At 41.0% G+C, this 12,940-nt stretch overlaps 1 protein-coding gene across 1 annotated transcript in view; it reads right to left on the reverse strand.

Annotated features, from left to right (window-relative positions):
• Nucleotides 1-2,497: 2,497 nt before the first annotated feature.
• tacr1a (tachykinin receptor 1a) overlaps nucleotides 2,498-12,940 on the reverse strand; it is a 56,518-nt gene continuing 46,075 nt past the window's right edge. Inside the window, exons 4-5 of the mRNA XM_017709711.2 lie at nucleotides 12,701-12,897; nucleotides 2,498-9,531 (exon numbers count right to left, since the gene is read on the reverse strand). Of these exons, the coding sequence (XP_017565200.1) occupies nucleotides 9,219-9,531; nucleotides 12,701-12,897 (510 nt within the window). The 3' untranslated portion in view covers nucleotides 2,498-9,218. The remainder of the gene's footprint in view (nucleotides 9,532-12,700; nucleotides 12,898-12,940) is intronic.

Raw genomic sequence — 12,940 nt, forward strand, 5'->3', positions numbered from 1 at the left:
CTACTGTTACAACAAACGTGCATCACCATAAGGAGCTTTTTAAGGAAAAATAAACATATTCATCTTTTTTGCAGGCCTGTATAGAAGCTGTTCACCCTTACAGTGCACAAAAACTGTACTCGCAGTTCTGATGTACAGTTGTGTGCAAAAGTTTGTGCACCCCCAGTCAAATGATGTCAAGTTACCACATCCTTTACAGAGAACACAATGTAATGTCTACCTAATATATAACCTCTGCAAAGGTTAGAGTGCACTTTATATTTTATGTTCTGTTAAACTGATATTGTGAAACATGTAGCAACTGAACACAGAATGAACTGCTGTGGATCTACTGGCACCTGGACACACAAGACCATGACTGCATACGCTCACACAGACACACAACAATCCAGACAGAATAGATCCTTCTAACAATAGGACAGCCCATGGGCATTGTGTGCTTTCTCTAATTACAAACGAATAGGAACACACAGGGAGAAGCTGCATGTGAATTAAAGCAGCCCTTCACTGTGCTCGGATTGAGATGAGAAGAATGTGTGTATGTGTGCATGCACAGCTGTTGTTCTGTCCGCCGTGCTCTCCTCTCTAGGGTAATTATTCTGATTGGAAGCTGATTAGTGTTCACGCAGCCAGTACACATACACAAACGTGGCACATTCCCTGCTATTCCTTGTCGCTTTATTGTTTCAGACATGTGAAAAGTTGGATGTTCCTCTCACTTAGTGAACTGGGGTATCTTTCCAGCGTGGCCGACACTCCTGTCTTCTTTCACCTCTCATCTCCCCGTGATCAAACATTTTACCTGTTGCTCAACAGCAGAGGCCCGTAACGGTTAGACTGTGTGCTCCACATTTTGATGTGTAGCAGGGAGGTTAGAAGCAAGTGGAGGAGGAGAAGTGTGTGTTGTAACTTGGGCCTGATTGATTGAAGTTCAAATCCCTGTGATTACGTGACCCAAAATATCGCTATGCCAATAACCGATATTTCCACCACACTGTAAAAATGGACTTAAAATGATAAGGTATTTGTTTCAACGCATCTTCTTGATTTTATGATCTTGATAATGTGTAACATAAACAACAGTTTTGGTTAGCGGTTGATATGTCTTAATGAAATCAGGTAAAAAGTCATGTTATCATGTCCTTGCAATCTCAAAAAGAGTAATATTGCATATAGTGGCAAGATTGAAGACGATATCACTTGCTTAGAAATCATTATCAGTCTTGGTAAATCAGAATCACGGCCCAAAGCTTTGGAACTCTCTTCCTGAGGAGCTAAGAGGCATTACATCCATGTACAGCTTCAAGAGTAATCTTAAAACCTTCCTGTTTAGATCTGCTTTTAGTTAAGAAACTTTTGTCTGTTCTATCTTTTTCATTTTATCTTTTTCATTTTATCTTTTTCATTTTATTTCATTATTTTATTCTGTTTCCTTCTATCTTTATTTCTTTTAATGTGTTTTGCTTATCTTTGTTTTCTTTTTATTTATTCTGTAAAGCACTTTGAGTTGCATGTATGTATGAAAGGTGCTATACAAATAAAGATTATTATTATTATTATTATTATTATTATTATTATAGAACTTCATACCTCCAAAATGCAAAACGTTTTTTTTTTCGAACTAAATTCGGCCAATTTTTATGAGTTTTAGGGCCACACAAAAGAACAGACTTTGGGAATAAAGGCATAATATTTCAAAAATGAAGTCTTTCTCCCCAATTTTAGTCATTTCCAATCCTACCCACTGGTCAGGAGTCCCCCAGTCACACAATACTGTCAACGCTAGAAGGGTGAAGGGTAGCACGGACTTCCTCCGACACCTGTGAAGCACCACCGCATCTTCCTGCCACGTCATTGGACAGCCGAATGGGCTTGGAGGAAAGTGCCAACCACTACTTCTGTTATGTCAGCTAACAGATGTCTGCACTGACTAGCATCATGTTTTGTTTGATGGTGGGCCATCCTACCCACCCAGAGAGTTAGGCCAATTGTGCTATTTCGGACCGCTAGCCATGGATGGCAGTAGCATCACCAAGGATTAATCTCTTGATGACAGGGCCAAAGCTTAGACTGTTGTGCCACTCAGGAGCTAAAGTTGTACTTTTAGATAAAATTATAATATTTCAAGACTAAAGTCCAAAAATAACAAGAATAAACCTGCGATATTTCAAGGTTAAAGTGGGCTAATTATAGGGGTGGCCTGCCATAACGCATGGGAGCCTCGGTTGCTGTAGTCACAACAACATCAAGTGTGCTGGAGTTCAACTCCTTCAGGATAAATCATCTTTTCATTGTCTCCTGTGAAACTACATGTCCTCTTTGAATGGCAGTGCGATTCTCATTCAACAAAACAGACAATTTCCTCAAAGTTATTCTAAATAAACACAGTTTCTTGCACAGCCGCAGGCCCTATAACATTCTTGTACAATATCTGTTGGTTCATCAGTGTTTTCACATGCAAAAAAATAGAAATAAAATAAAGACAGGTAAAAGGTTATGCAACGAGGAGAGGCCACCCCTCTGATCTTATTATGGGCTCTAAAGACCATTACACCTATGTAGAGAAGTGCAGCTGCCACTTTTTAAGTCACTTTTTAAATGATGGTGCAAAACATTAGCAAATCTGCACATATGTGTGCAGGCAAGTGATGTGGGAATGTTAAAGTGTGCTTGTAGCAAGCGTGCCTATTTTCGGAGATCTTCTGAAAGGAATGTGTCTAAAGCTGCACTAGGCTCTCTGGGCAAATGCTGTCAGTACACACAAACAAGTGTCGATTACATGGCTGACAAGAAAGATGAAAGATAAAACATAGAGCCTAAATATCTCTTTGTGGTGTGTGCAAGTTTATTCCTATCTCCTGAGGCATGCAGGGCGCCCCTGACTGTTTTCAGATTGTTAGTAAACAGTGGGCCGTCTCTGTGATTACCACACGGTCTTCAATCTTTGCGCTAGCTCACTTTGAAGTTGCGGGCACCATGCAGTTAGCTCCAGAAAATGGCAAAGCTTTTTTTTTAATTAAGCTGGAAGCAAAGACCCCCCAAAAAGCTATAGAAACATCAATGATAACGTGAGTCATTGGCCAACTCTGAAGCCAGCGGTGGGGAAACCGTCAAACAATGTACACTGATCACAAACCACAGTGACAGGAAAAAGCCTCAAGCGACATGGGCCAGAAAACACAACATTTTCCTGAAAATACTCCCTAGCTAGTACACTTCCTCTCAAATTCATTTCACATGACCCAGCTCTGTAAGAATCCTGTTTTAAGATCAGAGTCCATTTTTACATCTAATGCATTTACCAGAGTCTTAAACAGGGGTGCCCAATCCTGGTCCTGAAGATCTACCACCCTGCAGAGTTTGATCCAGTTAATGAAGGCCTTGAGGAGCATCCATCAATTAGGCCCAATCCCATTTCTTATTTTTATCTCTACCCCTTGTTTTCGAGTGTCACCTTGTCCCTTGGAACTGAGTTACAGGGGCAGTGGCTTAAATCTTCCCCTACAAAATGGGACCCTCGAATGAAAAATAACATTACTTCATTAACAGGCTACTAGCACTAGCAATAGGCGATCTGCCCATCTGCAGTGATAGCAGAAGAGGGTGAAGTTCAGCTCCTCACTGATTACATATAGGGAATCATTTGCCTTCAAAGAGGGGGGCAATTATTTATTATCACCCACTTTGAATACGCTTGTGCAGCAATCTTGCCGATTTTGATTTTTTTCTCATAACACTCTGTTTGGAGTGTGCCTCTGAAAAACCTCCTTTTGGAGGGTCATGTAGCCCTAACACTTCTCCCTACCCCTCTGTCTCAACAAGAATTGGGACACCCTACTGCTAGGAACGAGGCCTAAGGGCTAAGTGGTAGGGGCAAGGGGTGAAATGAGATTAGGCTTTAGAGTCAGGTGTGGAGGACCTGAACTCTCCACAGTGGTAGATCTCCAGGATAAGGTCTGAGCACCCTTGGCTTAAAAGGTGAATAATGCCAACATCTCAGCGCATTTATTCTGAAATACTGTTTTAGCATCAGGGCAAGTTTTATGAGAACTGGCCAAAAGCCATCAATGATTTTGAAATCATGAAAAGTCCAACCATAATGAGCAGGTTAATCCCACTGGTGCACCAATCAATAGATATTTAATGCAGCAGCGGCTAGCTCTGCAGCAAAGCAGCATTAAATGGTTGAGACATAGCGCTAATAGTGCTATTATGGTCCACTCAGTATCTTCCATGCTAAGGGTCAGCGATACAAGTCAAGAACACATTGATGAGGAATCCCATTTTCTACACCCAGATGGACCAGAGTTTATGGTAATTTTGTCCATGACTGATTGATGCTCATCAGAATGGTTTGGCGTGGCTGAAGGAACGTCATGTTATCCAACGGAGCTAGAAGGTGAAAACAGCCTCATTACAGATTGACCACAACTTAAGTGTGGTGTGGTGATGTATTTTTCTGGAAGGTCTATATCTCCATGGTAGAGTTGTTGGAGGAAGGCAGCTGGCTTGCATCTTCAAAGACTTGAGGCCTTTCGCACAAACACTAAAGTTTCCTAGCATGAAAAAACTAAGAACAAATGGCCTAAAATTCAGAAATGAAAAAGTGCCCAAAGAGAAATATCTAGATGCTAGTGAAGCATGTTTATTAAAGATTGCTTAACAAAAAAGCAGAACGTCATAAAATCAAAGAATGCCATATGAGAAGACTAGCATCGTCTTCAAGCTGCCTGAAAATATAGTATCCAGTAGCTTTTGGGGAATTTTTGATGTCTTTTTTTGGGGAAAAACACTGCTGAAAGTTCAAAAAGAAGCAGGTTGGTAAGATGACCAATATTAGCAATTTTTTTTTACTTTGTACAGGCCTTCTTTATGTTCTGATGCCTGAAAAACAATCAAGTATTTTTGACTTGAAAGTTCTGCACAGAACCTCGGTCCTGCATTCATTTGACGTTGTTGTAGAAAAGTTACGAGGCCAGACCAAGTTTTCTGGAGGGCCTTATCTAGTCACTTATCTAGTTCAGGCTGAAGATTAGACAGTTGCAGAGGGAGAGTTCCTTATCTTTTCCACTGCTGCTTGAACCATGAATTATTATGTAAATTAGGTGTTTTAATTTCCTCTGATGTGTCATTTCACACTACGGAAGCCATGGTAGCGCCACAGAAGCTCAATAGAGGACTTTTTAGATTGAGTTTGTAATGCTGAAATGTTTGAAGGTCATGCTGAGAAGGGCTTCAAGCTCTAGATTGGTCCATTTGTCCATTTTGACCACTTATACTAATGAGCTACACAATTTGCCTCATGATAATTCCAAAACATTGTATTTTCAAAATGGTGGTCATCAGTTTTAAGTCATCTGTGATGTTTTCATTTGACCAACTGGTGAAATTCCATGCATGCTCTGAAATCCTGGACTGTGGAAAAGTCTAGAATAAGGTTCCTGAAACTACTTGGAAATCAGCCCTGGTTCTGTTAATGAAAAGTTCTGAGTTCCTGAAAAAGTTCTGGCAGCAGAAAACGGCCTATAGAGTCTTCCTTTTGTCTTTTCTGGATTGCAGGAAGAACACCAAGAAATAACATTCACTGGATCATTAGGGTGGTCAAATTTGGTCAAACTTGCTCAGACTTTGCATCAGAGTGACTGTTTCAGGTACAGTGAGATTTACAATGTGTTTGTGTACCACCATGGGACAACCCCTCAATCAAGTCAAACAACTGCACTGTCAGGAGACCACCAGAATGAACCTGGATGCTGCAGCTAACAAATGCATGCAGCAAAACCACAGCCTTAAGGAGAAATACGCTGCTTCTATTGGCCTTGGTGTGCAACTGCCACCCCCATATAAAGGTACCTATATATACACATCTATGCAAACCAATCAAGTAAAGATACCTACAGTAACCTGCATAGCCTACATTTACAATAATATCTGAATAACACCCACCACCAACAAAGAGTGTAGGACTCTAAGGGCTACAGGCCACCACACACTGGACATGTTAGATAGTGACCAGACACGCTTCCTTTGTTCTAAGACTCTCTGCCAGCACAGCACGGAGCTTCCCGTCTGGTGTGTGGTAGCCTTTAGCCGGCTGCAGTAGTCTTCCTATGCTTTCTTCTTTGGACAGGTAAGTAGGATGGCGTTTTGGTGCCACTTTAAAAAAGTAAAAATAAAAATAATAGACTTTGAGAATAGTCATTTTATTTAGAGAATAATTTAGGATTTTTTATAATAAATTTGTAATATTTTGATAATATATAAATTCGTAAAGTTACAAGAGTAAACTTGAGGATAAAGTATGCTATTTGTTGGGGAGCTGCCATAATGCATTCGGGCCTCTTTAAGACGTCTTTATTCTGAAAATATCATACTGTATGACTGTTTATCTCAAAATATTCAGGTGTCTCATGGTTGCTATGCTGCTGACTAGGACTGGCCTACATGTATCTGTTACCAAATATTTTTTAAACAATTGAAAACACTGATTCCAAACAATTGAATGGTACCATATACATCCACACATACACACGCACTGGTTACATAGAATAGCATAACTCATGACATGGTCATTACGTGTGGATAGTGTCCAGTGGGCCAGCATGCCTCCAGTGGCCTAGAACAGTGTGATCTCTTAGAACCGTAGGAACTCTGCCAAGCTAGAAAACTGACACCACTGTCACATACCAGAGTCCATAAACTAAAGCAACAGGTGCTGCATCCCTCCCTCTTTAAACAGCCCTCCCTCAATGCTTTGTCTATCATTGCTACACCCTCGACGCCTCAACTACTATCAAACCATCCTCACTACAGGGGACCAAAACAAACTCAGCAGGGGGGGTCGGCTGACTCTGGAGCTAAATTTGTCAGTGGGAGGCTTGTGTGTGAATGCTCGCTCCAAGAATGGGCGGATGTTCAGGGGAGAGCAGGGAGGGGGGCTTGAGTTTAAAACACAAACAGAGTCAGACAGACAGTGACAGCTATTCCCAAAATTGGAGGGACGAAAATCAAAAACAAAAACAGGAGCCAAAGTCACAAGCCTTGGCTCATTGTATATATGAGCTATTAGTGCTTTTGAGCCAAAGAAGTTCATGATCGCAGTTTGGCCCCGGAACCCTGCTAGGCCTCCAAACCTTTAATCACAGTTTAACTTTCCAGGCACAACTTGAAAACTCACTGAATATCCTTCCATCCTAGGTCTCTGAATATGCTGCATCTGGCCCAATCTCATGAAAAGAAAGATTGCAAAATTGCTTTTTGGAGTGATGCCACAGAAATTCCACCTTTGGATCCCAAAAGAACATTTCAGTAATGTTTTTTGGTAATGGAATAGGTTCATTAGGGAACAATGGATGGTTCTTCTATGGTAGGGATGTCCAATATTATGCGCAAAGAATTGATGTGCTGGCAAGTTTTTGTTCCAACAAGCCAGCGCGTACGTGATGAGCTGTTTGAAAACTGAGATCGGCTGATTAAAGAAGAAGAAGGTGTGCTTTTGCTTGATTGGAAAGAGAACTTGAAGCCCCTGTTCTATCACATTGCTCTAAAGAGCCTTTTCGGAAAACTTATTTTTTTAAGATTGTCGTTACTCTTCTGCAGTCCAGAGCCATTAGTATAGAATCAACCTTGCATAACATTGGTCCGTTCCTGACGGACTTGGTCCAGACTTCACAGAGTTGACCTGAGAAACCTTTAGTTTTATCTCCTCCAATGGATCATGATTTCACTTCAGTGAACCAGATATGATCAGTTGTGTGCACCATGCAGGCCATATTAAGGCAAATCAGCAAAACTGGGGGAGCTGATTATGATTTCATTTTGCTACATGTCCATACTGTACTTCACATTTTGGTCATTGCTGTCAGAAGACCTCGCATCTCCAAAGTGGTAACTTAGAAGAAGGAAAAAATGCCTTTAACATCTGTTTATGCAGTTCAACCACAAGCAGCCATCATGGGTTTGATCACCAGCGATGGAACAGCCATCCGTTACTGGCAGTCCAAGAGAGCATAACTGTCCTTGGTCTCTCTGGTTGGGCTGGATGGTCCTCCTTCACCCTCCATCACTCAGGGTCATGCTAGCCAATGCAGACTTCTGTTATCTGACTTAACAGAATGAACAGTTAGCTTTCTCCTTTAAGCACATTGAGCTGTCCAAAGTTTGCGTTAGCGGCAATTTGAAAAGATGTGATGGCACTTCATGTATTTCAGAGGAAGCTCATGCTAGCTTTCATCCTCCCAGCTTAGTGGCATCATGTGGGGATTAGATTTGGATAGGGTGCAGAATTGGATATGATTAAATTGGGCTAGAAATCAGAAAGCATAAATTCGGTATTAAATATTATTCACTTGTAGTTCATTGAAACAAGCATAATACTTCTCTGGAAGGTGCAGACGTCCATACTACATGTGTGTTAGTAAGCTGAATGAGAGATATTTGATAAAAAAGTTGGAAGTGCAGCTCAGACCTGTACAGAATTTAAATAGAATGTAAATGTAAGTAATTGCGTACCTTAGTATGTTATTGAATATGAATATGAGTATTTGAACAATACAGCAAAATAAAAGTAAAAACTTCAGCCCTAAAAGTTAATGTTTCACTGCGTAATTTCTTGAAATGTGAAAAGCAATCGTGTTTTAAATGGCATAAAAAATGCTATGCAGTAACCTATTTTATGATGGGTGTCCTGCTGAACCTTGACATTACAACGCTGCCTCATGCTGAGCTACTGAAGAAACACATTCACACACAATCACACTAAGGGGAGAGGCTGTGTGTTTAGGTTTTGCATGGGCTACACATTCCTCAATGTCACATGCGTGTAAATGTAAACTGTAATACACTGTGGCCGGCTCTTCTCATCTCTCTTCTTGACCACATCTGTGTCTGTACAATGCTCATGGTGCTGGCTCGCTCCATCAAGATCTCTGGTCACGTCTGGTACTGATGGGACTCCTGTGGTCACTGGCTTCAAGGCTGGATAGTTACTGGGGTGAAGAAAAAGTGGTCAGTCTCCTCATATGTGGCTGAATAAGGCTTTCAGAGAATGGTGAAGGATATGAGCCTCATGGGAACCAGACAAAAACCACACAAACATGAAATGTCTGATCAAAATGGTCCATAACAGAGATCATACAGAGATGACAGGTTCATAGAGATGAATAGATCCAATAATTCTACCGATACACGTTTACGTAGTACTCCTCCTTCATGTTCCTCTAGACTGGGAGGTTATTACTGGAGTAGAAGCTGGAGGTTTCCGACACGGTCTTGGACATGCTTCTGGACGAAGAGCCGTTAGATGTCACTTCCATTGAAGGGCTGTGGACAGGTGAGCCCCGCTTGGCACCGACCTTGGCGGCATCCTCGGCTGAGGGCAGCACAGCTGAGACAGTGGTCTCCATGCGGCTGGCCTTGTACACACTGGTCTGGGTCTGCAGATAGCGAGTGGATTTCAGCTCCAGGCCTTCATACGAGCTGGCGGTCACACACGGGCACCAGCGGAAAGCTTGTTTGAACCCAGCACGAAACCTGTTAAAAAAAACAGATCTGAGGTGAAAACTGCCTTAAACTGTTATGGCCAAAGCAATAAACTGTCACGCACACTGCTCTTCTCCACTTAATGCTAGCGCTGCATTTATCTGATATGTAAAAAAAACATGATCTAACAAAACAGAACATTTGTAGATTTTTATTTCATTTGTCTTGCAAATCATATTTTTGAACTAGCAGAAAAATAGATGGGAATAGAAAATACACAACAATACGAAGTCAGAGTCAGGAAAAAACCCAGCTCACCACAAAACAGAAAGCTACATTCACCACAGAACATGTTCAGCTTCATCTTTCACTCTAACACCAGTCACTCAGATTTGGACTCAGATATCCTCTCAACGGTTGTGATTTTAGGATCAGTTAGCTAGAACTGTGGCTGAGCTGCTGTGTGGGGCACATTCAGCCTGCTGACTAAGCTCTTGCTAGCTTAACCTACAGGCTACGGTCCCAAACACCATAGAACAGGTTTGATTTCAGCTTTCTGTCACTCCAACACCAGCCACTCCACGTTTACTCTCTCAGACATTAGCTTTTAATACCTATACTTGTTTTGGCAGAGCAGAAGTTAGTCAGAATGGAACCCATACTGTGGTGTGTAGCACTGGGTCTGTAGCTGCTCGCTAAGCTAAGGTTATCCCATTAGGCTACAAATGCAGACACATCAGAACAGGTTTGATTTCTCCTTTCCCCTTCAACACAAGTTGCTCAATGTCACTCAAATTTGAATCATCATCAAAACTTGTGTCGGTGCTTCAGTTAGCCAGAATCAAACATGTTCTGTGGTTAGAAGCTTAATCCATGCTAAGATAACGCTAACAGCTCCTCGCTACTCCTCATTGCAGCACTGTTTTCCAGTGGTTAGACATGAGTTGACATTGATTTAATGATGCCTTGAAAACACTGTGTTTACTTATTAGGTGACATAGAATCTTTTTCATTTTTTCAGATTTTGAAATGACACTGTACAAGACAATTATAAAATCATGAATGCTTTTACATCACTTACGAGAGACAATACCGTATACCGCCCAGCCCTACTGCACTATGGCTAATGGCTAATAGTTGCTCCTCTGGCGGCAGTGTTTAAATGACTTTAAGGGGCCATCAAATTCTCTGAATGGATTCCTGGTGAGATGCTCGGTTTAACAGGATTAAACCTAATGGCTTCATACTGCGTTTCCAGGGTTCTTCAGCTCTTCTAAAGGTCAGTGTCCAGCACAGTTTGGTGATTTTCCTGCTCAAATATAACAAATAACCTTGGAAATTAACAGTTGAATCTAATTCTTTTAAGCAGTAAAACTCACAAAGCTATGCTGGATAGTATCACGGAATAACTTGAAGTTTTACCAATTTACTTAGCAAAGTCCAGCATTATTTAAAAAAAGAAATGTTCAGATCACCATTAGTAGCATAAAAGAAAAAGGGGTATTGTGTATCTCTAATGTTGTTCACAGTAGTTGCTGGATTATAACCGAATAATACATCTCTCAGATCTTCAGAACAGTTTTTCCTCTCCAAAATTAGCTTTCTGAAGATACAAGTGACGATCCGAGGATAGACGTGCCTAACGAGATGAGTAGGTGAGGAAAGAAGTGTGAAAAAGTGTGTGAGAGAGCAAGAGAGACAGATTTAGAGTGTGTGGAAAATGAGCTGATGACAGTGAGTGCTAGACTGTACTTGAAAAGTAGAAGTACAAGGAAGGAGAGAGAGCTCCCACAGCTTTCCGTCTTTTTTTTGTCAAACAGGGTTTTTATAGCAACATCATCTTTCTGCTGCTGCTGTATCGATGCCAGACAGGGAGCATTTATTTCTGTGCCACATCTCAACAGCACTGTGCAGATAGCACCCTTCACCAGTTTACCTTCCAAGCAAAATGGCCATAAAATAGAAGTTATTCGTTTTTCAGCATCAAAAAGGAGAAAATAGACACGTCTGAGCAAGAAAATAATTTTTACATTTTGCAGTATTTTTAGTTCATACTTCACTCCACTCCAAGATGTTTCTTCTCAAACAGCCTCTACTCTTCTGGGAAGGCTTTATACTAGATGTTGGAATATTGCTGTGAGGATTTGCATTCAGCCAGATAAGCTCCCTGCCTGGGTAAGCACCCTACACTATACCAATAAGAGTCCTTGGGCAAGACTCCTAACACTACCTTCGCCTACCTGTGTAAAATGATCAAATTGTAAGTCGCTCTGGATAAGAGCGTCAACCAAATGCCGTAAATGTAATGTAAATGTAAGATGGAATTACAATAAAAAGCCTCTTGACTTGATGGTGTATGATCAACAACAACTCATCCCAAAGGTACTGAATGGAGCACCATCATTCCAGCAGTTCCACAACCCAATGCTGGACGTTCCTGCCAGCATTCGGCATTGGAAATTATGACCTTAGGCTCTTCTGCCTCAATGTTTGTGTGTTAAAATAGATAATAATGTCATTCAATAAAATTAAAAAAACATTTTTGGCCAACATAACATTTTCAGGCTACTGTCAAATATAAGATAACCACCCCAAAAATGCCCATTGTTTTTATTAACTTTATCAAATACTTTTGTGCGTTTTGTATGCTTTTAAAATAATTATGCGTTAAAATTTTTATAAGGAATTTTCTCAAAATGGCTTTCCAAAGAATTATAATCTTATTGAGCATGATTTACACCCCCTCTTAAATATTCAAATTAAAACATGTTCATACTGATTGATATTTTTCCATTTTTCTTGAAAACACCTCTAAAGTTCAGTCTTAGAAGTTGGTTGTATTTCCTGCTTCTCACAATTCTCACAATCACTATTTCAAATTTAGACCGTTTATTTGTCCGTTTCCTTTTCTCAGGTAGGCTTTTTGACAGCCACACATCCTTTCAGACCCATAGCTTTGAATTGTCTTCTCACAGTGGAAAGACGCCTGTTTTCAGTTCTGAAGCAAGAGTGCAGCTTGATTTTCTCCTGTCTCTCAAAGATGAAAGCCTTAAGTGCTGTTTATCTGATTGCTGGTGTCTACCAGATCTTCCAGGTGGTTGTTAGGAGCCCTGTTTTTCTCTATATTTTACTAATTACTAATTGATTTTCCTCTTCCTTATGCAAGTCACCCAAGAGATCTTTATACTTTTGCTTTCTCTGGACTGTGTTTGTGACGTACCTGTCATTGAGGCAGCAGTAGATGATTGGGTTGTACATGGTGGAGCTCATTGCGAGCCACATGACAGCCAGGTACACCTGCTGGATGAAGGGTCTCTCAAAGAGCAAAGGAAAGAACTGGTGGAGGAGGAAGTAGACGTGGTACGGCAGCCAGCAGAAGGCAAACGTGCACACCACTACAATCATCATCTTCACCACCTAGAGACCAGGAGAGATGGGTCAGTATACCTGTGTCTGAAGA

Source organism: Pygocentrus nattereri, chromosome 20 (assembly GCF_015220715.1).
Source record: "Pygocentrus nattereri isolate fPygNat1 chromosome 20, fPygNat1.pri, whole genome shotgun sequence".
Lineage (NCBI taxonomy): Eukaryota > Metazoa > Chordata > Actinopteri > Characiformes > Serrasalmidae > Pygocentrus > Pygocentrus nattereri.